The sequence below is a fragment of the Bombina bombina genome, chromosome 9 (genome assembly GCF_027579735.1).
Source record: "Bombina bombina isolate aBomBom1 chromosome 9, aBomBom1.pri, whole genome shotgun sequence".
Taxonomy (NCBI): Eukaryota; Metazoa; Chordata; class Amphibia; order Anura; family Bombinatoridae; genus Bombina; species Bombina bombina.
In genome coordinates, this window is record NC_069507.1 from 59,339,281 (window position 1) to 59,364,512 (window position 25,232).

Sequence of the window (25,232 nt, forward strand, 5' to 3'; positions counted from 1 at the left end):
ATGTTTAGCCACCAATCAGCAGCAACCTCTCAGCTCCGAAGTCTACCTAGGTATGATTTTCAACAAATAATACTAAGAGAACAAAGCAAATTATGTATTAGAAGTAAAATGGAAAGTTGTTAAAATGTTATGCTGTATCTGAATTAGTTAAGAACATTTTTGGGTTTCATGTCCCTTTAAATCCTGGCTGAAACGACAACTCCCCAGAAAAAAAGTAGTTTTTTTCAGCAGAGGAGCATTAATTAATGTATTTACTTTAAACAGAGCGATACAACATTCTCTTTATATGGATGTTTCTTTAACTAGATTCTTTGGTGATATAATTTACAAATGTCAGTAGATTTACAATTACAAACACTGTCTAACAGTTAAATGGTTTAGCAAAAAGGATGCAAGAGGAATTCTAATGGATTGGAATGTGGGTCATTGTCGTTTGGTACAACAGTTACTGGCTCCGCCTCCAGAACCTTTTGAACAACTTTATATAAAGCCTATTCTATTATGAGCAACATATTAAGTACATTTGGCTACAACATGCACCATTTAATTCCTATATAATTATATATAACTAACTTATAACTAAAAGAGTTGTGTAATATGAAGTGAAGCAATGGACAGTTAAAGGGACACTAAACCCAATTTATTTATTTCATTATTCAGATAGAGCATGCAATTTAAGCAACTTTCTAATTTACTCATATCATCCATTTTTCTTCATTCTCTTGCTATCTTTATTTAAAAACAGGAATGTAAAGCTTAGGTGCCAACCCATTTTAGGTTCAGCACCCTGTATAGCTCTTGCTTATTGGTGGCTACATTTAGCCACCAATAAGCAAGCGTAACCCAGGTTCTGAACCAAAAATGGTCCGGTTTTACATTCCTGCTTTTTAAATAAAGATAGTAAGAGAACAAAGAAAAATTGATAATAGGAGTAAATTAGAAAGTTGCTTAAAATTGCATGCTCTATCTGAGTCATGAGAGAAAATAATTGGGTTTAGTATCCATTTAATAAGCTAAATCCCAAACCCCTCTTAAGATTTTCATAAAGAATATTTTTGTAGTTGCATTTATGCTATTATATTTAAAGCTTAAAGCAATATTATTTAAGTTATGGAAGAAATTAAACTGTGAGATTCAAATCCTCTATTGCATAAAAAGTAAGAACCATAAAAATTATTGTATAGCTGATTAGCACATTTACACAAGTTTCGTCGCTTGCCTTCCCATAGAAGTAGTCTGTTTACTAATGCACCAGAGAACTCTGGGTAATATATGCAAATTAGATATACAATATCTCACAGTTTTTGCTTCCATACTGTGTCTGACCTCAGTAGTGAGTTCTTGCTGCTGGGCTTACCTAGATATGATTTCCAAAAGAAGGATACAAAGAAAACAAAGTCAATTTGATAATATATGAAAACTGAAAAGTCTCGTAAAAATTGCACCTATCTGAAGCATAAAAGTTTAATTTTTAATTTCATACCCCTTTAAAAATATGTTGTTTCTACCAAAACAATACATGTCAGAATAGTATCCCTTTGTGTCGCTGCAATACTGTTCACGGCAAACTTTATTAGTAAAAATGAAATTTCAATGCATAAAGTGCAAAATATAATGGTAGTTATTGTGGCTCAGTAAAAAGGTTACCTTTTCTGCCCCTGGGGAAAAACAAGTGTTAAAATCTTACATTTGCGTATTGGCAGAAACCCCACTATTTTTAAGTTGGATCTTGTGACCAAATAATACCACAAAACATTTATTTCAATATATTAATAAAAGCTATTTCTCTGGATTACAATGATATATTTTACTTTAACAATAATGGGTCTCATATAGTGAATCATATTCTGCTGTAAGACAGTGGAGACTACAAGGCAAAAAAAAAAAATGGAAAAAAAATTAGGTGCTTGAAACAGTCTTACATAAACTTAAAGGGACAGTCTACTTGAAACTGTTTTACTTTTTAAAAAGTTAGATAATCACTTTATTACCCACTAGGCGATAAGCCTGCACAGAGGGCAGTCTATGTTTAACAAATACAAACCCCCAAGCTAAAGTTAGAAAAAGTAAAATTACAGAAAAAAATAAACAAAGCTATTCAAAATAAAAAATGTAAACGTAAACTAATAGCCCTATAAAAATAAAAAATCCCCCCAAAATAAAAATACCCCCTATTCTAATACTAAACTACCAATAGCCCTTAAAATTGCCTTTTGTAGGGCATTGCCCTAAGTTAAACAGCTCTTTTACTTACAAAAATTACCAATTACCCCCTAACAGTAAACCCCCCACCAAACCCTCCAAAATAAAAAAACCTAACACTAAAAATCACCTTAACTACTGATTGCCTCTAAAGAAGCATTTGTATGGGCATTGCTCTTAAAAGGGCATCCAACTCTTTTACTGCCCTTAAAAGAGCAATCAGCTCTTTTCCAGCCCAAAAAACCCTAATCTAAAAAAAAGTCACCCCAAAAAATAAAAAAAGCCTAAGACTAAGCCCCAAATAAGTACTCACCGTACCTGAAGTCTGGTGGAGAAGTCCAGGCAGCTCCATCATCTTCTATCTTCATCCACAACAAAGGCGGCGCAGAGCAGAGGTCAAGAGCTGTCTTCCCCGATGCGTGGATCCTTAGCAGTGGTCCTCAACGGCGGCAGTCCTCAGCGATGGCGGTCCTCGGTGGCGGCGGCGACGGCGTTCCTCTCCATCCGATGTCCATCGTACACTGAAGATTGAATGCAAGGTACCGCATTCAATTTGGGGTACCTTGCATTCCTATTGACTGAAATTTTTAAATCAGCCAATAGGATTAGAGCTACTGAAATCCTATTGGCTGTTCAAATCAGCCAATAAGATTTCAGTAGCTCTCATCCTATTGGTTGATTTCAAAATATCAGCCAATAGGAATGCAAGGTACCCCAATAAATTACTTTGCATTCAATCTGCAGTGTGCGTCGGACGATCGCATGAAGAGGAGCCTCCATGCCACCAAGGACCGCCACCGCCGTTGAGGACCGCCACTGAGGATTGATGCATCAGTGATGCCAGTTCCGCACCCCTGCACCGCGCCACCTTCGCTCGGGATGAAGATAGAAGATGATGGAGCCGCCTGGAAGAAGACCTTTTCCGCCGGATTTCAGGAATGGTGAGTACCTATTTGGGGCTTAGTTTTAGAATTTTTTTTTTTTTTTTTTAAGGTTAGGGATTTAATGGGCTTGAAAAAGAGCTGATTGGAGCAATGGCTAGTTTAGGTTTTTTTAGTGTTAGGTTTTTTTATTTTTGGGGGGTTTGGTGCGTGGGGGGTTTTTACTGTTGGGGGGACTTAGTATTTTTTAAATGTAAAAGAGCTGTTTAACTTAGGGCAATGCCCTACAAAAGGCCCTTTTAAGGGCTATTGGTAGTTTAGATTAGGGGGTGTTTTTATTTTGAGTTTTTTTTTTATTTTCATAGAGATTAAGTATAATTTTTTTATTTTTGAAAATTTTGTTTATTTTTTTCTGTAATTTTTTGTAATAATAATTGTAGTTTTTTTATTTTTTGTAATGTAATGTTAGGATTTTTTATTTTAATTGTAATTTAGTTTTAATTGGGGTTAATTCAGGGGGTGTTAGGTTAGGGGGCTTTGTAATTAAATTAGTTATTTGCGTTGTGGTATTGGCAGCATAGCGGTTAATATATTAATTAGGTTAATTGCGATGTGGGGGTTTGTCGGTTTAGTGGTTAATAGGTTAAATAGGTTTTTTGCGATGTGGGGTTTTTGCGGTTTAGGGGTTAATAGATTAATTAGGTTTATTGCGGATTAGGGGTTAATTACTTCATTGTTTTGCGATGTGGGGGTTGGCGGTTTAGGTGTTTGTTAATACTTTGTGCGGGAGGTTAGGTTTTTTTTGTTATCGTTCGTGCGGGCAGTTACGTTTTTTTATTTCTTGTGGGCAGTTATGTGTTTTTAGTTATTTTGTGCGGTTGGGTGTTTTTTTTTTTTTTTTTTAAGGCTTTGGGTTTGCCTACGCTGTAACCAGGTGAATTCTTTTAGCTGCGCGCGCAGCCAACATTCTTTTGGCTGCCTCGCGAAGCCAACATTCCTTTGAGGATGCGTGCGCAACTGGCGACGGACGCGTTACAAAACCGATTATAGTATAGATTCCCCAGCTTTGCATACCCACCTCTGTGATTACGTGTATATAAGCCTCTGCAGACTGCCCCATTATCGCAGTGCTTTTTACATACTTGCATTTTAGCCAATTAGTGCTTCTTCCTGCATAACTCCACGGGACTGAGCACATTGTTATCTATATGGCACACATGAACTAACAATGTCTGGCCGTGAAAAGCTAATAAAATACACTGAGCTAAGATGTGGCCTGCAGGGGCTTAGAAAAAGGCAGATATTTAGAGATGATAAAATATATTAATATAACAATGTTGGTTGTGCAAAGATGGGGAATGGGTAGTAAACGCGTATGCCATCTTTTAAAACAATAAAAGAAAATCAAGTAGACTGTCACTTTAAACAAAAAATGTAAAAATGTATCAGTCTGCAGGAGCAGTACCGTTATTGTACCACTAGGTGGCAGCAGCACAACATCTAATGTGGCGCAGAGTAACAATAAAGCATGATCTTCCAGTGATGCTAGAATGTAGTGACAAATTCCCATTGGCTGTGTGTCATGTGGCTGGGAGGGACTGTGAGGCTGGCAGGAAGCCGGGGACTGCTGCTGTCCTTTGTACCTGCTCCTGGCTGTAACATGATGTCCCTTTCTACCGTAAAGCGAGAAGCAGCTGTTGGAATCGCGTTGCTGGGGGTCACATTTGCAGCTGGTGTCTATATAGGTGAGTGCATACCCTGGTATGTAGCAGATCTCTTATCATTTATAGAGTGTCCCCCAACAGATGTATGTGGGGGGCATAGATATGGGAGCTTGGGGGGATATATCACTTATGTGATTGTCATATAACACTTTACCTTTAGAGGACTATGGGATATACAATGTAACTATAAACTGATATAAATAATAATGCTTTAGTGGTTTTGAAACAATTATGTCTGTGACTTCCCAGGATCCTTGCTGCTAATCTATTGGCTTCTGCTATATACATTCAAATGTGAACCAAATTTCCTTGACTCCTAAAAAAAATGTTTCTGGGTATTCCCGTTTCAAACAAATTTGTCCACTATATATAATTGGACTTTACTAAGTATAGGAATAGTTTACAACTACTAATTTTATGTTAATAATAATAATTGAACTAAATGAATTTGCACACAAATCATAGGGCACAAGCAAATAAATAAATACCTTTAACAGAACAAAATATACTATAGTTTCACCCCTATATTTTACAGTAATATTTTATCTGGACTGTGATATTTCTTTTGTAGCCTTCTCCTATTTCATAGACTTAAAGCAGAATAAAAGTGCACAAAGAACGTGCACTAATAAGCATATTATTATAGCACCGTTATTTGCATATAAAATCAGCTCCAGAGCATTACTGGTGAGCCAGTGACAAGAGGCATGTGTGCAGCCACCAATCACTTGTTAGCTCTCGGTAGTGCTTTGCTAATCCTAAGCCTACCTAGGTATGCTTTTCAACAATAGATACCAAAAAAAACAAAGTAAAACTGATAATATAAGTAAATAGGAAAGTATCTTAAAGTGCCATTATAGTGATAAAAGAACATGGTCTAATTCATTAGATCACATCATTTTATCACTAGCGACACAATAAAGCTATGTGTTTAATCCCAGCAGAGTTGTTAAACACATAGTTGAAGTATTGTTCAGGACCCACAGAGCACTGCTGGCTCCCCAGCGGAAACTGATGTTGATTAATTATAAAGTTAGACGCTTTAATGAACTAGCGCATTACATTTTATCTCTATAACGGCCCTTTTAAAACTGCAGGCGCTGTCTGAACCATGGAAACGTAGTTTTGAGCTTTGCACACATTCCGTGCTGTATAAATAATATCTGACGGAAGTTTCATTATTAATAACACTTTTTTTTCTTTTGGTTAATCCTCATTCCTGGCACAAAAGGACCATATAGGACATCACGGGAGGGACAGTTTGTCAATGAAAAGAGGCTACAGGGTTGTGTAACTTGTTAATGATTTAGCTACATGAGGTTCATATAATTCTTTATTATTTCCTTCCTTAAAGGGATATGAAACCCAAAACTTTTCTTTTGTGATTCAGACAGAGCATACCATTTTAAAAGAGTTACCAATTTACTTCTATTATCAAATTTGCTTCATTCCCACAATATTCTTTGTTGAAGAGATACCTAGGTAGGCATCTGGAGCACTACATGACAGGGAATAGTGCTGCCATCTAGTGCTCTGCAAATGGATAACATTCTTGTGAAACTGTTGCTATATAGTGCTCCAGAAATGGGCCAGCTCCTAAGCTTACATCCCTGCTTTTCAACAAAAGATACCAAGAGAACTAAGAAACATTGATAATAGAAGTAAATTAGAAAGTTATTTAAACTTGAATGCTCTATCTGAATCATGAAAGGAAATATTTGAGTTGCATATCCAGGTACAAGTTTAATTTCTTTATTATATTTAGTTTCTTGTATTTGTTTTTGTTTAGGCAAACACTACTTCTTGTTCAGAAGAAAGAAATCACAAAAGATTTTTGAGGGTGTGACTGACCCACGCAGAGACTATCTTTTGCGCTTCTCGCTACGGGAACATCCAGCTGCAAAGAGGCTGAGGCTGGTGGGTACTGTGTGTTACAGTATATAGGGCAGATACTTTCAATAACCAAAACATCCATAAATTGACAACCTAAAATAACACAATTTTGTGGGAGTCACTAAACAGTTAGATTTAATGTTAATTTATTGCAGAACTGCAGAAAAATACTGTAATAACAAGGTCTTTACTGTCCCTTTAACATCTTTAGAAGGGACATAAAACTGCTATATGAAATAAGGCAGCAATGGCTAATTTCCTAACACATGAAGGCTGTAGATCATTATGTTAGAAGCTATGAATGCAGCATATAGATTTACAGGTACAAAACACAGAAATAATAATATATTTATTCGAAAGATATAGTGGCACAGATTTAGGTAAGGTTAAATGATACCTACTCTGCTCTTCTCCTCTCCAAGGGGTCTTTTGAGACGTGGCCACTTTGTTAGCCTATTCGTCAGACGTCCCCAAAGCACATACATTTAGTTCTGCTTTTTCCTGAGGCCACAAAAACTATGGTACACAATCTTAGTTCAGGTTTTTCATGGGGGCTTCAAAAAACGAATGCAAAAGACTGCGTTTTGGCCACCAGAGCATTTTGTTGTTGCTGTTATGTGTTTAATGCTGACCAGTCTCAGTATAAGTCGTGGTGTATAAACACGCAGAGAAAAAGACGCTGTGACAATTGTGACACACGGTAGATTATTGTGTAGCTCACCTGTACACCTTTCCACAGACAATCTAAACAGCCAGCGTTTTTCACTGGAGCAGAGGACTGTGGGTAAGGGTACTCAAACAAGGTACACAAAGATTCACGTTTTTTGCTTCCAACATCCGTTTAAACATGGATTCCTTTATGCCAGTGCAATGTTGCTGTAGGGAGCTAAGTGCAGTAGACTATAACAAAGCCAATGTTTCACCCGTGTTCAGTAGCGAGAGAAAAATGTGGGTGAAAACTCCTTCACTGTAAATATAGTGACATTATTGTATTATTATATAGCTCATTGGTACATAAATTCCACTGAAACCTGAACTATCAGTCTACTGGAGCAAAGTATTCTGGGTAATGATATCAAATTACACACACAGCCTCATCGTTTTTTCTCCAAATACGTTTTAAACACAGATGCCCTAATGTCAGTACAATGCATTATATCATTTGTATATCATTACCCAGAGTCCTCTGCTTCAGTGTTTTTTGTGAGATGGTGCGCAGATAAGCTATACAATGATCTATTGTGTGTTTAAAGGGCCATAAAATACAAGAGAGATGCATAATCAACAAATGCATAATTAAAAGGCAATGCAATAGCACTGAATTTTTATAGTTACTTTAATTTTCCTGGCAATCACAAAATGCATAGATGTATATACTGTGGATTCTTGCACATGCTCAGTAGGATACATTACTTAGTTGGGGGTACTGTGCACAGTAAAGTTATTTACAAACATGGGATAGTGTTGTGTTATTGTGTGATTTGTTGTTTATCATATGACTGGTTGTTATTAACATTAAATAAATATTTACTGCATGTGTAATGGTCCCATTTATCATCTGCTGACTGTGACGATAAATCCAGCTACAGTCACACATTTTTGTGGTTTAAAAAGAAGTTTTATTTATGTGTCAGTTCATGTAACTCATGTTATACTGCTCACCACTAGGTGGGGCTATTGGTTTAAGCAAGTTTTTATCTGGGACAAATGTTACACTTGCTGGGATCATGTTGCAAACTTATTTGGCACTTTATATGTGTAATAAACACTCAAATGTCTTACTGGGGGATATATTTTCCTTTCACACACTTTCTGCACTGTTTACAGACAGGGCATGATAATAGGAGTGCCAACCTTTTTTGAAGAAAATAAGGGAGACTATATCTAAAAAAAACTTTTCAATATACTTTCATTATTTATTTTGTGCTCTTTTCCTTTAATTCCATTCTGAAATTGTGAGTTTTTCAGTTCCTGTTAGAAATGGAAGTGCAGAACACTGTTATATGTGACACAGCCATTGGCTGCACACTCTAATGACCTATTTATAACTGACCCTAATTGGCCACAGCAGAGAAGGTAACCTAAGTTACAACATGGCAGCTCCCTTTGTTTTATAGGCACTAAAATTTTACACTTATTTTGTCATTATTTAAACAATTAATTAAACTTTAAAAAATACTCTAAATGTTATTCTCAGACTAATCTTTCCTTAGTGTTTAATGTCCCTTTAATATATACAACAACGTTCTGCAAATCTATTTCTCATTTAAGGCACAGAGGGAGTAAAGACATTAAACTGTACAGATAAATCACAATGAAACTTTCATAATTAAGACAGAGCATGTCATTTTAAGTGATATTTCAATTAACTAATGTTATCAATTATACTTTGATCTCTTGGTAACCTTTGTTGAAAAGCATACCTAGGTAGGCTGGAGAGCAACAATGCAGTACTATGAACTAGATGGGGATTGGTGGCTTCTATAGCATTTTACTATTGCGCTGTTGTTTGCGTATAACTATGGAATAGATTCCAATCTTTCCCATTTTCAGTATTGGAACTTCAGGAACAGGCTTTTTTTTGTTAAAGGGATATGAAACCCAAATGTTTCTCTTGTGATTCAGACAGAGCATACAGTTTTAAAAAATGAATGCAATTTACTTCTATTACCAAAGTTGCTTCGTTCTCATGATATTCTTTGTTGTAGAGATACTTAGGTAGCATCTGGAGAACTACATGGCAGGAAATTATAGTGCTGTCATCTAGGGCACTTGCAAAAATGCTGCCATATAGTGCTCCAGACACGTGCACGCTCCTGAGCTTATGCCCCTGCTTTTTAACAAAAGATACAAAAAGAACAAAGAAAATGTGATAATAGAAGTAAATTAGAAAGTTGAAAGTTGTAAATTAGAAAGTTGCATGCTCTATGTGAATCATGGAAGAAGTTTATGGGGTTTAATGTCCCTTTTAAAAGCAATCATACAAGTCAAATACAAGGGGTATGTATCTGTACTGCAAAACGATGCAGGTTTAGCCAACAAAATGACTATCAGAGTGTGATAAAAACAAAACTTATGTGCTTTTCAGAGTCTTCCGGGAGCTGCAGTACAAGATGTTAGCAGTGATGCTGCACAGCTATTGGGGAACCTTGCTAAGGTTATCAAAGCCCGGAAAGCTTTGGAAATGGGTGAGAATACTTAAAGGGGCGGTACAGTCAAAATGTAAACTTTCCTGATTCAGATAGAACAAATACATTTTGTGTCCTTCCCAGTCCAGCACCTACATGATCATATACCATATCCCTTTAAATATTTGTTTCCATAAAAAAACATGATTTTACATTTAATATGTATGAATATGAGTGAAATACTTTGAGTATTTAATACATGGTTTTTATGCAAATTTTCAAGCGCTAACCTACTTCAGGTCTCCAAAAGTGCTAAATTCTCCAGCGCTATTTTATTTTGCGCTCAAGTGCAACACTTAATTCACTATCCCTGCGCTATCAAAAGTATACGGCGTGCCAAAAAAATAAAGGCCATGTGAAGATTGTCTGGTAAACTTTTTGCCATCCACTTGTTCTACCAGATTGTTCGCTAATCTCAGAGCATGACCGGGCTAAGGAACACGCACCCTAGAGCGAAAACCGTTTACTTTGAAAAATCTTACTTCTAGCGCAATTAACGCTCAAGTGGAAGCGTTAATTTGCGCTCATCTCGTAATCTGGCCCAATATTAGTTGTGCTCAAATTGTAATCAAGTTCTATACTGGAAGCATTAATCAGATACATAGTTACATTATTTTGCGTCACTGTGGCCCCTGTTATAAACTGTATAATTCTGTTTACATGTTTCATTGCCAATTCTTGTTTTGTCACAGGCGGAAGCTGTGGTTACAACCCCCTTGTCCTAGCTCTGGTGCTGCCAAGTGATGGCAAAGTGACAGTAAGCTTGTGTGACGGTGAGGACATCACAAACGCAAGAGAATGCTGGAGAGAGGTACTGCTACTTTACAATTCAGGAGCTTTAACTCTTTAGCTCCTAACAAAGGTTAGAATGCTGTGCTGTGTAATGCATTGCAGCCACTCCAGCAGTCAAGGGGTTACATCATTTACACATTTTAAAGGAACAGTGTTTGTGCAAAAAGCGTGTGTGCTAAAGGAGAAAATGTGTTTGGCTCTTTATAGGGCCACCTCTCACATGTAGGAGTTGATCACAATAATTTAGAAAAGGTTTTCAAATTATTTATCTTCAAAAATTCCATAGCTTTAAAGGGGAATTTTGTAGAAAAATCTTTTTCTAAATGGATTGTGATCAACATTATATTGTCAAAGGGACTCAAAAGTCTACAAATAAAATCCTCTATGTATTTAATCCTGGTGCGCCCAAGTGCTGATACTGAGCAAGTGATTGGTGAATATACTCTAATTGGTTAGTGCATGTAATTTTAAGTCTATTGACCCTGTACTACTATGTGTTTAACCCCTGCAAAGGGATCAAACATTCAGTAGAAATACCGCGTGGGACTCTTAGATCACTCCTGGTCCAGAGTGGAAAATGCCCCTGATCCAATCAGCAGCGCTATTTCTACATCTGAGTTGTGCTAGCACTGCTGATTGGATCAACTGTGTTTTCCGCTCAGGACCAGCAGAGTCCCAAGGGGTATTTCTACTGTGTGTTTAAACCCTTTGCAGAGTTTCTCATTGCTAGTGGTTCATGTGGGGAGGAATATACAGTATACAACAGTAGTGAGTACACCCCTGGACAATATCACTTAAATTATTCAAAATTGTATCACCTCTCAATAATTGTTTTATTTCTAAGTTGACAAGTAGAGTATTTATTATTATAAACAATAAAAAAAAATACTTTAGAAAGATTGTATTGAAAATACAGGCCCCAAAGTAGAAACTTAATGCAACAAAAGTGAATACACCTGTGGTCACTGACGCACAAGTTAGATCACTGAAACAAAATTGAGTACACCTATGATTTCCAATTAGCCTAATTGCATGAGCATAGTTACCAGAACAGTCTAATTGTTTGACCAATGGGCTGTGTCTATCTGCAAGTTTGCATCATGTCTCCACCACAGTTCCCTCTAAGGTGCGCGGCTGCATGGCCGCGCACCTTCCCTTCTGGTGTAGCGCAGGCAGAATATCAGGCCGCGCAGCACCTGCTGTGAGCAGAAGCAGAGAGAGGAAAATGCCTGTAGAACTAATTTGCCAAGTGCCGCCTGCACTGCGCATTGGACCCAGCAATCTGTCACTCATCTAGCCTGATTCTGTGTTCCTGTATACAGCGCTGCCAGCAGCGAGCTAATGTACTCAGCTTAAAAGTACATTAGCTCGGTGCTGGCAGCAGCGCTGTATACAGGAACACAGAATCAGGCTAGATGAGTGACAGATTGCTGGGTCCAATGCGCAGTGCAGGCGGCACTTGGCAAATTAGTTCTACATTTTTGGGATCTCAGGACCGTCTCTTACGTTACGTGGGGCAAAAGGGGCATGTGCCCCGGGCCCAGTGATTGTGGGGGCCGGCATCCATCACTCCACTGACTGGCTAACAGTTTGTTCCTGGCTGAGCTGCAATTGGAATCTATCTGAGCAGCGTAGCATTCCTCTCCTAAGCTGCCTGTGAAATGTCACGTGATGCTTCAGTAAGCATTGATGACGTCAGCTAGTGCAGCACGGGTGATGTGTTTAGAAGATCTGCAGCTGCAAAAGTTAGACACGCAGCCTGGTTGTCAGCGAGGGGCAGGGACTTGATTTAAAACTTGCAGAATTCAGCCTGCAAGACTTTGGGAGCCAGCCAGGGAGACACTATACAAAGCATCACCTACACAATACTCGGTATATATTTATATATATTATAGCTAAAGTCTGTCTAAAATGTCTACATGTGTGTGCCCCTTAGTGTGCTAACTACCCCCTCTATGTGCCTCTTAGTAAGCTTACTGCCCCCTCTATGTGCCCTTAGAGTGCTAACTTCACTCTCTATGTGCCTCATAGTGTGCAAACTACCCCCTCTATGTGCCACTTGGTGTGCTAACTACTCCCTCTATGTGCCTCATAGTGAGCTAACTACCCCCTCTATGTGCCTCTTAGTGTGCCTACTGCCCCCTCTATGTGCCTCTTAGTGTGCCTACTGCCCCCTCTATGTGCCCCTTAGTGTGCTAACTGCCCCCTCCTATGTGCCCCTTAGTGTGCTAACTGCCCCCTCTATGTGCCCCTTAGTGTGCTAACTGCCCCCTCTATGTGCCCCTTAGTGTGCTAACTGCCCCCTCTATGTGCCCCTTAGTGTGCTAACTGCCCCATCTATTTGCCCCTTAGTGTGCTAACTGCCCCATCTATTTGCCCCTTAGTGTGCTAACTGCCACATCTATGTGCCCCTTAGTGTGCTAATTACCCCATCTATGTGCTCCTTAGTGTGCTAACCTCCCCCTCTATGTGCCCCATAGTGTGCAAACTACCCCCTCTATGTGCCACTTGGTGTGCTAACTACTCCCTCTATGTGCCTCATAGTGAGCTAACTACCCCCTCTATGTGCCTCTTAGTGTGCCTACTGCCCCCTCTATGTGCCTCTTAGTGTGCCTACTGCCCCCTCTATGTGCCCCTTAGTGTGCTAACTGCCCCCTCTATGTGCCCCTTAGTGTGCTAACTACCCCCTCTATGTGCCCCTTAGTGTGCTAACTGCCCCCTCTATGTGCCCCTTAGTGTGCTAACTGCCCCCTCTATGTGCCCCTTAGTGTGCTAACTGCCCCATCTATTTGCCCCTTAGTGTGCTAACTGCCCCATCTATTTGCCCCTTAGTGTGCTAACTGCCCCATCTATGTGCTCCTTAGTGTGCTAACCTCCCCCTCTATGTGCCCCATAGTGTGCTAACTTCACCCTCTATGTGCACCTTAGTGTACTAACTACCCCCTCTATGTGCCCCTTAGTGTGCTAACTTCACCCTCTATGTGCACCTTAGTGTGCTAACTTCACCCTCTATGTGCCTCATAGTGTGCTAACTACCCCCTCTATGTGCCCCTTTGTGTGCCCCCTCTATGTGCCCCTTATTGTGCTAACTGCCCCCTCTATGTGCCCCTTAGTGTGCTAACTACCACCTCTATTTGCCCCTTAGTGTGCTAACTGCCCCATCTATGTGTCCCTTAGTGTGCTAACTACCCCATCTATGTGTCCCTTAGTGTGCTAACCTCCCTCTCTATGTGCACCTTAGTGTGCTAACCTCCCTCTCTATGTGCTCCTTAGTGTGCTAACCTCCCTCTCTATGTGCACCTTAGTGTGCTAACCTCCCTCTCTATGTGCTCCTTAGTGTGCTAACCTCCCTCTCTATGTGCACCTTAGTGTGCTAACCTCCCTCTCTATGTGCTCCTTAGTGTGCTAACCTCCCTCTCTATGTGCCCCATAGTTTGCTAACTTCACCCTCTATGTGCACCTTAGTGTGCTAACTACCCCCTCTATGTGCACCTTAGTGTGCTAACTACCCCCTCTATGTGCCCCTTAGTGTGCTAACCTCCCCCTCTATGTGCCCCTTAGTGTGCTAACCTCCCCCTCTATGTGCTCCTTAGTGTGCTAACCTCCCCCTCTATGTGCTCCTTAGTGTGCTAACCTCTCTCTCTCTATGTGCTCCTTAGTGTGCTAACCTCTCTCTCTCTATGTGCTCCTTAGTGTGCTAACCTCTCTCTCTCTATGAGCTCCTTAGTGTGCTAACCTCTCTCTCTCTATGTGCTCCTTAGTGTGCTAACCTCTCTCTCTCTATGTGCTCCTTAGTGTGCTAACCTCTCTCTCTCTCTATGTGCTCCTTAGTGTGCTAACCTCTCTCTCTCTATGTGCTCCTTAGTGTGCTAACCTCTTTCTCTCTATGTGCTCCTTAGTGTGCTAACCTCTCTCTCTCTTTCTCTCTCTATGTGCTCCTTAGTGTGCTAACCTCCCCCTCTATGTGCTCCTTAGTGTGCTAACCTCCCCCTCTATGTGCTCCTTAGTGTGCTAACCTCTCTCTCTCTCTATGTGCTCCTTAGTGTGCTAACCTCTCTCTCTCTCTATGTGCTCCTTAGTGTGCTAACCTCTCTCTCTCTATGTGCTCCTTAGTGTGCTAACCTCTCTCTCTCTATGTGCTCCTTAGTGTGCTAACCTCTCTCTCTCTATGTGCTCCTTAGTGTGCTAACCTCTCTCTCTCTATGTGCTCCTTAGTGTGCTAACCTCTCTCTCTCTATGTGCTCCTTAGTGTGCTAACCTCTCTCTCTCTATGTGCTCCTTAGTGTGCTAACCTCCCCCTCTATGTGCTCCTTAGTGTGCTAACCTCTCTCTCTCTATGTGCTCCTTAGTGTGCTAACCTCTCTCTCTCTATGTGCTCCTTAGTGTGCTAACCTCTCTCTCTCTCTCTCTCTCTCTCTCTCTATGTGCTCCTTAGTGTGCTAACCTCCCTTTCTATGTGCGCCTTAGGGTGCTAACCTCCCTTTCTATGTGCTCCTTAGTGTGCTAACCTCCCTCTCTATGTGCTCCTTAGTGTGCTAACCTCCCTCTCTATGTGCACCTTAGTGTGCTAACCTCCCTCTCTATGTGCTCCTTAGTGTGCTAACCTCCCTTTCTATGTGCTCCTTAGTGTGCTAACCTCCCTTTCTATGTGCTCCTTAGTGTGCTAACCTCCCCCTCTGTTTTCCTTAGTGTGCACTGCTAAATACACCCTCTATGTGCCTTATTCCAAGATGGCTATTTGTGAAAGTTATAAGTGCTTTCAAGATAGCTGTGTGTAGCAAAAATGCTAGTAGTAAAAGTTATTACTGGTCTTTACCACATATGGTTTGAGGGCCTGTGCAACAATATTCAAACCCCTCACCTTCTCAGAGAGTCAGCAGAGACATAACACAAACCACCGCCAGGTCTCTGCGTATACCACTGAAAAACAGTATTAACTTTTACTCTAAGTATTTTTGATAATGGAAGTATATTGCAAAAAATGCTTCTATTTAAAATTAAAATGCGCCCATGCATATTTCAATTTTGAACTTTCTATCCCTTTAAATCTATATAGTTGTTTGTGCCTTTTTCCAAGATAGCAAACTGTATCGTATATCTAGATAGCTGCCTGTGCTTCTTTTCAAGATGGTTACCTATGCCTTACACATAGATTATTGCAAATAAAAAATGGGAGGGGGGGCGCGGAGTGGGCTGCTTTGCCTTAAAATGCCAGGGCCTATTTTTGCTCCCAGTCCGGCCCTGGTGGGGGGCCCAGCCAGGCCAGGGCTGGCTGCTGTAATTTTGTATTTGGGTGTGTGTGTTTTGTTTTTTTTATGCAGAGAGACAGTGCATTGAGCCGAGCGGCGCCGTGTGACGTCACTGTCTGAGGTGAGAGAGTCTCACTTTTGAATTGAGCCAGGCGGCCAGCCAGCCAAAGCAAGTTACTTACAACAGCAGACAGTGTAAATGTGTTGCACGCATTATACACGTGACTAGTTATTAGAGAAGAGTAGACTGAGGCTGGCCTGGCACGTGACCATGCGTGCTGAAGACTTCAGTCTACTGTGAGTAGTGAGTGTCTGAGACTGGTAACGGTAAGAAGGTGGGTCTAGGAGGCAGACAGAGGGGGACGAACGGGAAGGACGTGCCGTAAGCGGTAGCTCTGCGCGGCTGACACACACGTGACACATCATGTTCTTAGTAGGACAGCACAGACTCTGAGAGCCTCTGAGGTCGCTCGTCGTGGACCGCTGACGCTGACTGTGTCTGTTGCTTTTTGGCCCCTTGGTGTGAGGAGGAGACTGTTGGGAAGTTGGAGCTGGCTGGGGCCCCTGACTGCAGTGGCTGGGGACGGTGATCGACAACGTTGTGTGTAGTTGTCAACTAGACTGACGTAAGTAAGTGACTGAGAGATAATTTATTTTGGAAGCGGAACAACTAAGTTGTGACTTCAGGGGCTGGGGGGCCTGGGGCTGTCTGCTGCTGCCTGCTGCAGTGTGTGTCTAATGGTTTATAATTTGGGCTTTAGAGAAAAAGGGTTACTGGGAACTGTGATGACACTGACTGTAGAATTACAGTTTAAAAGGTTTTGCACTAAATGGTTCATAACATTAATAATACTTTTAAGTGAGGAGTAACTTATGTTTCCCTTGTCTTGTGGAAGTTTAGATTAAATAATATACTTTTTTATTATTAATGTTATGAACCATTTAGTGCAAAACCTTTTAAACTGTAATTTACAGTGATGTGGAAGAACTGGAAGTTTATCTAATAATTATATTTTATTGTAGTTCTTCTAGTATGATTCAGGGGTTAGTAGATTTAATTCATGAGTTTAATCATTGGATTAGATTGCAAGTTCTTTGGAACAGAACATATAAAACATTTTTCATAAGCTTTATACATTAACTGTGCCTCTTTAATAATTGGGTCCTCTAGCCTAATAATCAGGGGCCACAATGTGTTATACATTGGGTTTTTTCTAAAACTTCCTCACTCATCTACCTCTCATTTTTTTTAACACACATTCTTAAAGGGACATTAAACACTAAATGCATGCTAGATAGAATGATTCATTCAAAGAAAATATTAGTCCATGACTAACATGTAGAAGTATTTTTTAAAGTTTCATTAGTTGTTTAAAAAGTGACAAAATAAGTGTAAAGTTTTAGTGTCTATAAAACACTGGGAGCTGCCATGTTGTAACTTGTGTTACCTTCTCTGCTGTGGCCAATTAGGGACAGTTATAAATAGGTCACTAGAGTGTGCAGCCAATGGTTGTGCTGTATTTAACAGTGTTCTGCACTTCCATTTCTAACAGGAACTGAAAAGCTCACAATTTCAGAATGGAATTACAGGCAAAGAGGACAAAATAAATAATGAAAGTATACTGCAGAGTTGTTTTATTATATACAATTTATCATTTTATATTACCATCTCAAAGTGTTTAATGTCCCTTTAAATGGACAGTCTACCACAGAATTGTTGTTGTTTTTTGTTTTAAAAGATAGATAATCCCTTTATTACCCATTCCCCAGTTTTGCATAACCAACATAGTTATATTAATATACTTTTACCTTTGTGATTACCTTGTATCTAAGCCTCTGCAGACTGCTGCTTATCTCAGTTATATTAATATACTTTTTACCTCTGTGATTACCTTGTATCTAGGAACCTTCTTCCAGCCCCCTGATCACATGACTGTGACTGTTTATTATCTATTGTCTTAAATTTAGCATTGTTTTGTGCTAAATCTTAAATAACCCCCTGTGCCTGAACATAGTGTTATCTATATGACCCACGTGTACTTTCTGTCTCTTTGTGTTGAAAAGAGATTTAAAAAGCCTGTGATAAGAGGCAGCCCTCAAAGGCTTAGAAATTAGCATATGAGCCTGGGGGGGAGGGGGCCTAGAAAATGTTTGCCCAGGGTCCAATCAATATTAAAGACGGCCCTGATCTCAGTGGTAGTTTCAGCGAGGGGACTGGACTTCTTCCCTGCCTGCTTTCTCCATGGTACGTCTTTCATTACTGGGTCACTAAACTTTTATAAAATCTTTCAGAGTGTGCAGGGCCAAGCGGTACTGATGTATAATCTCTAACAACCGCTTGGCCCTGCACATTTTGAAAGATTTTATCAAAGTTTAGTGACACTCAGTGGGCGGATTAATAGTAAGGTAGGTAGGAGGTACTAGCATGGGTGGCACAAATAATTTTTTCAATGTTTAAAACAGCGCGGGCTGTTAGAAGACGAGGAAGATTGGAAGCAGCAGTGTTGCTAGTATGCTTCTCTCCTCATCTTCCTGCAAAAATGTATATATGAGTGCAGGAGAGGTCCCACAACAACGGTAGGATGATCCTAGCTGTATTTCAAATAAGGAGGCTCCTATATAAGTGAAAAATGTACTTAAAATTTTTGAAATGCTTATGGGTTATATTTGCATACTGTGAAAAAATTGCCAGAGGAATTAAATAATCTGTTTGTGAGACTTCACAAAGATGGAAAAGGATACAGGAAGATTGGTGACCAACTAAAAATCAGTCAAAATGCAGTTGCAGCAGTAATCAGGAGGTATAGATCGATACACAGTGTCCTCCTAAAATGACGCCACAGACGCTACTTGCACAATCTAGCTCTGAAAAACAGGCAACAGCCAAGTGCTTCAGATTTGCGTCAAGGCAAGTGCTTCAGATTTGGCTCAGGGATTATCGATAGAAATTGGAGTTTCTGTGACAGCTCAGACAGTGCTAAGAACATTGCATAATGTCATTTTCTTTGGACAGCATCCAAGGGAAAAAAACCTTGCTTGCTCTTCGGCACAAAACTGCAAGATTAAACTTTGCTAAACAACATGAAAAGCCTGATGAATACTGGAAGCACATTATTTGGTAAGATGGCCAAGACCAAGATAAAATGTTTCAGCTCAGATGGGGTGCAGCATGTTTGGCGTGAACCTGGTCAGGATTTTTACAGTGAATGCATAGTCCCAACAGTGAATCATGTAGGTGGGAGTGTGACGATATGGGGCTGCATGACTGCAAAAGGTGTTGGGGAGATGACATTTATAGATAGCACCATGAATGCCTTCAATATACCAAAATACTGGCTGACAAGCTTACTCCCAGTCTCTAGAAGTTTGGCAGAGGACGAATATTCCAGCATGATAACGATCCAAAGCACACTGCCACAATCACAAAAGAGTTTCTAAAGGAGAAATAAGTGAAAACTATGACCTGGCTAAGTATGTCACCTGACTTGAATCCAGTAGAACACCTTTGGGGTATTTTAAAGAGAATGGTAGAGAAACACAACCCCATCAGCAAAAAGCAGCTGAAAAAAATCTCTCTGAAGAAGGGCAGAACATCTTTCCAGAAATTTGTACAACACTGGTTTCCTCCATGCCAAGGACGATTGAGTCTGTCATCAAAAATAAAGGTGGACATGCAAAGTATTGAAAAAAAATAAACGATTTTAATCCCAGTAATGAAAGGTGCACTGACTTTTGTCACATTGATTTCCTGCTTTGGGGCCGGTATTTTTAATATAGTAAATCTAAACTGTTAGTTTTTAATTTTACATAAGAGCAAATACCCTACTGTAAAACTTAGACATAATGCAGTTACTGTTAGGTTATACAGTTTTGAATCATTTGACATTTAAGTGATGTTGCACTGGGGTCTACTCACTTCTGTTGTTTACTATACATATATTAGCAATATGTGATAAGTGTCCTGTATGGTTTATGATAATTTAATTTTTTGTTTTGTTTAAATGAAAATGTATTTTGTTTTTTCGTTAGGCCGGCGTGGACCATAAGATTATTGTGAGCGATAAACCTGCAGAGCAAATAGCTGGTTAGTAAGTCATATTGCCTCTTATCCAAATATCCACGTTTTTTTTTTTCAAAATTAGAAATACATTAGTAGTAAGATCAGTGATTGGCTATATCATAGGAGACACTAGGTGGCTTTTTAAACCAGGGCTTGGCAAAAAAAATACTCCTTGCTCCTAATTACTTATATTATTATACATTTATATTTATAAACAAAAAAAACTTTCCTGGCTGCTAAACCTGTAAATATACCCAGTGCTCTCTTCACTCCCTACAAGTATTATTTATTTTGTTGCTTTTGAAAGACTACAATGTTTTTGTAAAATGGATGCAAAATATGCTAATTGCATACTGATGTATACCTGCTTATTGGCTGATATGTACAACTTGTGGTGGACAAGAATCAATAAAATGTATTTCACACGTTGAGCACTAGGGGCAGTATTTGTTTTTTAGAGCAGAATGGCTGTTTTTAGCCATCTCAATAAAGGAAATAGTTTCTTGTTGATTCAGATCACCAGAGGGTGTTCAGAATCCTAATTACAACATATTTTTATATACTTCTAACAAATGCTTATTTTACTTCCTGTTAATGGTTAGTAGGTACCTGTCAGTCAATGAACATAAGCAGGAAATACACAACTGATACTGCTGTGTTAGTTTAAAGGGATACAAAAGTGAAATTTAAATATTCACTATTCAGATAGAACATTTCATTTTAAGACACTTTTAAAATCATTATCAAATTTACTTTGTTCTCTTGGTAGTGTTGATAGCATATGTACATATCCCCAGCAGCAGCAATGCACTACTGGTAGCTAGCTGGGGATTGGTGGCTATACACATCTGCCTTTTGTCATTGGCTCACCAGATATGCTCAGCTAGCTCCCAGTACTGCATAGCTGCACTAGAGCTGACTGTAACTGTTTACAGGGGTTAAACTCATTGTTTTGTGCAAACAACAGTACAATAATAATATGCTGTAATATTAGAGCAACTTCTTCCTGCTACTTTGGGCAAAATTTATCAAGCCCCGAAAAAATGCGCCGAAAAAGTCGTGATTATTTTCGCAATAGTTCGCAATGTGTGAATTCAAAAATGTCGCCAGTATTTATCAAAATTCTAGAGACATTTTTGGGGCAAAACTTTTTTGCGATGTCAAGCGAATGGCTGATCCTAGTTTTCTTGCGAAAATGTCATTTTCACTTTATTTATCAATCTTAATTTTAGACACCAATAAATGGTTTATTGTTTTAATCAAGTGATTGTTTAAAAGAATGCTATTTCTTATATATTAAAGTTAGTTTTATTTTGCCCCTTCTTTGGCTCTCTTTCATTAAGGAAGGTTGCCCGTTTTTTGGAGCTCATCTTCGTTCTTTTTAATACACTTATTTCAATTGCACTTAAATTATTTTACTTTTTTATAATATATTTATTATTATTCAGGATCTGCACCTTGTTGTGGGCAATTTCTAACCCTAGATAAAGCAAGTAAAAGAAATATTTCCATTTTCCCTCCAGACAAACAACAATATTGCTCTTTATTTTTCACTCCTCGCAACCTACAAATTGGCGAGATTAAAAGCAGTGAATATTACATGCACCACTTTTCATAAATATATGAGAACTGCGAATATATACAGGCATTTTAAAATGCCAATAGAGAATAATACAAGAATTAGGCATTTCCAGACAATTTATTCGCATATACTTAAGACTTGCGAATGTTATGAGTCAATTTGTTCGCACATATGAAAAGTTGAGACTTTATTGGCGCATAACCTTTCATAAATATGGTGATATAATTTGTGAGGTTTTTTTGACGACAAATGTGAGAATTTTCTTATTCTCACTTTGATAAATCTTGCCCTTTATATCCCTTTACAATTACAGCTTTTACTGCAAATAGTTTTCAATTCTGCTCTTTAGTATGGACTGTATTACATTTTTTGAGTAACATGTCCCTTTAAACATGCACTGTAGAGTAACATGCCCCTTTAAACATGCACTGTAGTAGTTTATAGCATGTCATTGTTTGCACTGCTCACTCTGAAACTCTGTATGTGTCTGACCCCCACAAAATTGTGTTGCAATTTTTGTTAAATAAATCCAGTGCTGAAAATAGCTGAATGCAGCAGGTCTCTGCCATTTTCATCCTTTGTTTCACTAATGAATAACAAAACCCAAAATAGTGTACATACCTATTAAACACATAGGTAAAGTCCTGCTTGGTATTAGGAGAGAACTGCTGGTCCCAAGCAGGAAACGGCCAGTGAGATAGTCATGTGACCCAGTTACTGGCTGAGTTTAACTCAGGGGCTGCATTGCAGCTCTGAAATGGTACTTTAGCTATGTGTTTAACCTCTTAAACACAAAGAGCTCCACGATGAATAGTGCAAAAGACATGTTCTTACGAATTATTTATGTCATTTTTCTACTACAATGTCCCTTAAATGATTCTCCAAGATCCCTTTTTTTTTTTTTTTTTAAACAAAGATTTTGTTCTTGTAAAATAGACTCCGTCTCAATATAATTTGTAGTCTTTTTAAAGAATATTTAGCTGGATCTGAATCGACAACCAAAACTGAGCTGTTACCCAAAGTATATGAAAGAGTTGTAGCTTCCACTTGTATAATAATAATAATGCTAAATCCTATTGAACTAAACTGGAAAATACTGGAGAGAGAAGTTAAAAAGGATAAGGCTGCTGTCTGAGAGTAAATGTGCCCATAGGCAGCTCCCAGCTGTGCATTATGATCAACATTACCTAAACAACTGAGACTAAAAGAAAAAACATAAAAACTTTAATATTTCATTATTGAAGCATTCACTATTTTAATAATATTGTGTTATAAAAACATATTTTTTAATGTTTTAAAATAATATAACATTAAATATATGGCATAATTTCCCCCTTTTCCTTATTTCAAAAGTAGCAGCTTGCATTAAAAGGACATTTTTTTCCATAAACCTTCCTCAAATCGTGGGTGCTGCCATTTTGTAACTTAGGTTACGTGACTGCAGGTATCTGAAGGAGAGTTACTGCACACGTGCAAACACGACAGCACTGGAATGCAGTGAAAGGCAAATTTCAACATGGTGGCACTCATGATTAGTCTGGAAGCCACCATCACAAATCAGATAGTGACAACTTAACAGCATAGGGAATTGATAAAGGCAGGACTAAGATGCAGTATAAAAATGTGACTCTCCTTTACATTAAAGGTAATTTATAACTGTTCCTAACTGCCTCAGCACAGAAGATAAGAAATATCAACTAATATAAATTTTAAACAAATGCATCTGTATGTTATTCTCAAACTAATCTTTGCTTTTGAAAACATCCTTATATCCAGCATTTATTTAGTATTTAATAATCATTGATTTGCTGTGGCTTCCACTATGCAACCAGGACCATTTTTGAAGTGCGTAGATTTGATGCTGGGATGTAGATATCTACCTATACTGTCAGTTGTTGCCTCGATTGACATCTGCCCTGCACATGATATCATTTAAAAGCTTGTTTCAAAACATTTTTAATGAAAATTTGTTACTATATTTGATTAAATAAAATATAATTTTGCTATTAACGTTAATTTGTTTTGTGTTTTTTTTTATTATGATATTGAGTGAATTTTTATATTTTTACACAGATGATTTGCTCTCGGCGGGGGAAGACGGCACATTTGACCTGGTCTCTGTTAATATGACCCACCAGCAGGATTACAAGAAGTGTTATGAAAAATGTCTACGGCTTGTGAGGAGTGGAGGGATATTAGCTATAGATGGGGTACATTACACACTTATAATAATTGCCTTACCGTTATACTGTAATAGTGATTTTACTAAATTAAAGGAAGGACATGTTTTGTACAATACATTCATTTGGGATTTGATTGTATTATTTTGTGTACATATATAACTCTTGTAATTGGCTCACTGGATGTGTTCAGCTAGCTCCCTGTAATGCATTGCTGCTCCTTCAACAAAGGATACCAAGAGAATGAGGCAACTTTGATAATAGAAGTAAATTGGAAAGTTGCATGTTCCTTTAAAAGAATATTAAACCATTTTTTCTCGTTTTTACTGTTTTGATTTTTTGTATTTTTATAAAATATTGGTTGCCATATTGCCGCTTTAAGGGAGGGCACTTATGAAAAATACATGTCAGGGTCTGTTAAAAGAAATGTTTTGTATAACGTTCCATTATAAGAACCCTGACAGCTGTATTTTTTTATATATGTCCTTTAAAGCGGCAATATGGCAACCCTATGAAATCTGGATGTTCTTGAACTGGAATAAAATGTATTTTAAACAACATCCCAATTTACTTCTATTATCTAATTTTGCTTCATTCTTTATATATCCTTTGTTGAAGAAATAGCAGTGCACACTTGTCAGCCAATCATACGAGGCATCTACGTGTACCCACCAATCAGCAGCTAATGAGCCTATCAAGATTTGCTTTTCAGCAAAGGATATCAAGAGAATTAAGCAAATTAGATAGTAGAAGTAAATTAGAAAGTTGTATAAAATTGCATGCTCTTTCTAAATCATAAGAGAGAAATGTGGGTTTCATGTCCTTTTAACTGAACCTTTTTTATACAAAAAATGTATAAATAAATACAAATGTTTAAATAGTACTATTTCATATGCATGTTTGCTATACATTTTAAACATTTAAATTGTACATTATATTATTTGATATGGAACAAATGACTGTAGTTCAGTTTGTGCTTATGAAAAACAGTTCTCTGTGTTGGTAAATGCAGATAGTTGTGCACCGGGCAGTACTGAACATTTCACGTGCTGTGTTTCCTTGTAACAGGTATTGTGTGGTGGAACTGTGCTTAAACTAGAACGTGCAGCTGTGACGGAGATAGGAATGCACCAGCTAAACGAAGCAATTCTACGGGACGCCCGAGTATCACTGAGCATCCTCCCCCTGGGAGACGGCCTATCGCTGTGTTTCAAACTATGAGAATTCATTTTCTAAACCTTTAGTCAAACAGTTGGATCACCCCTTCTTTTTTCGATAAGAGACATTTACAAAATCCATACTGCAGTATTAAAGGCACACTGCTTCCAGCGGCAGCTCTTCTATGCAGTAATTATGGTGCATGCATCATAACAACTCGGTCAGGTGTAGCCAAACCCTAATGTTTAGCTTTTCTTTTTCTGGTAACAAAATTGTATTATAAATATCAAAATCTAGCATTCACACAAAAAAATTAGAAATAA

The 25,232-nt window shown here is 38.5% G+C and overlaps 1 protein-coding gene across 1 annotated transcript; it reads left to right on the top strand.

The window, feature by feature from the left end:
* Positions 1–4,586: 4,586 nt before the first annotated feature.
* Positions 4,587–25,232, top strand: COMTD1 (catechol-O-methyltransferase domain containing 1). Its single transcript, XM_053692889.1, is given in 8 exon segments — positions 4,587–4,733; positions 4,735–4,828; positions 6,597–6,724; positions 9,789–9,888; positions 10,581–10,699; positions 19,959–20,013; positions 23,645–23,781; positions 24,820–25,232. Coding segments are annotated over 8 exon segments (933 nt in total). The 3' UTR covers positions 24,973–25,232.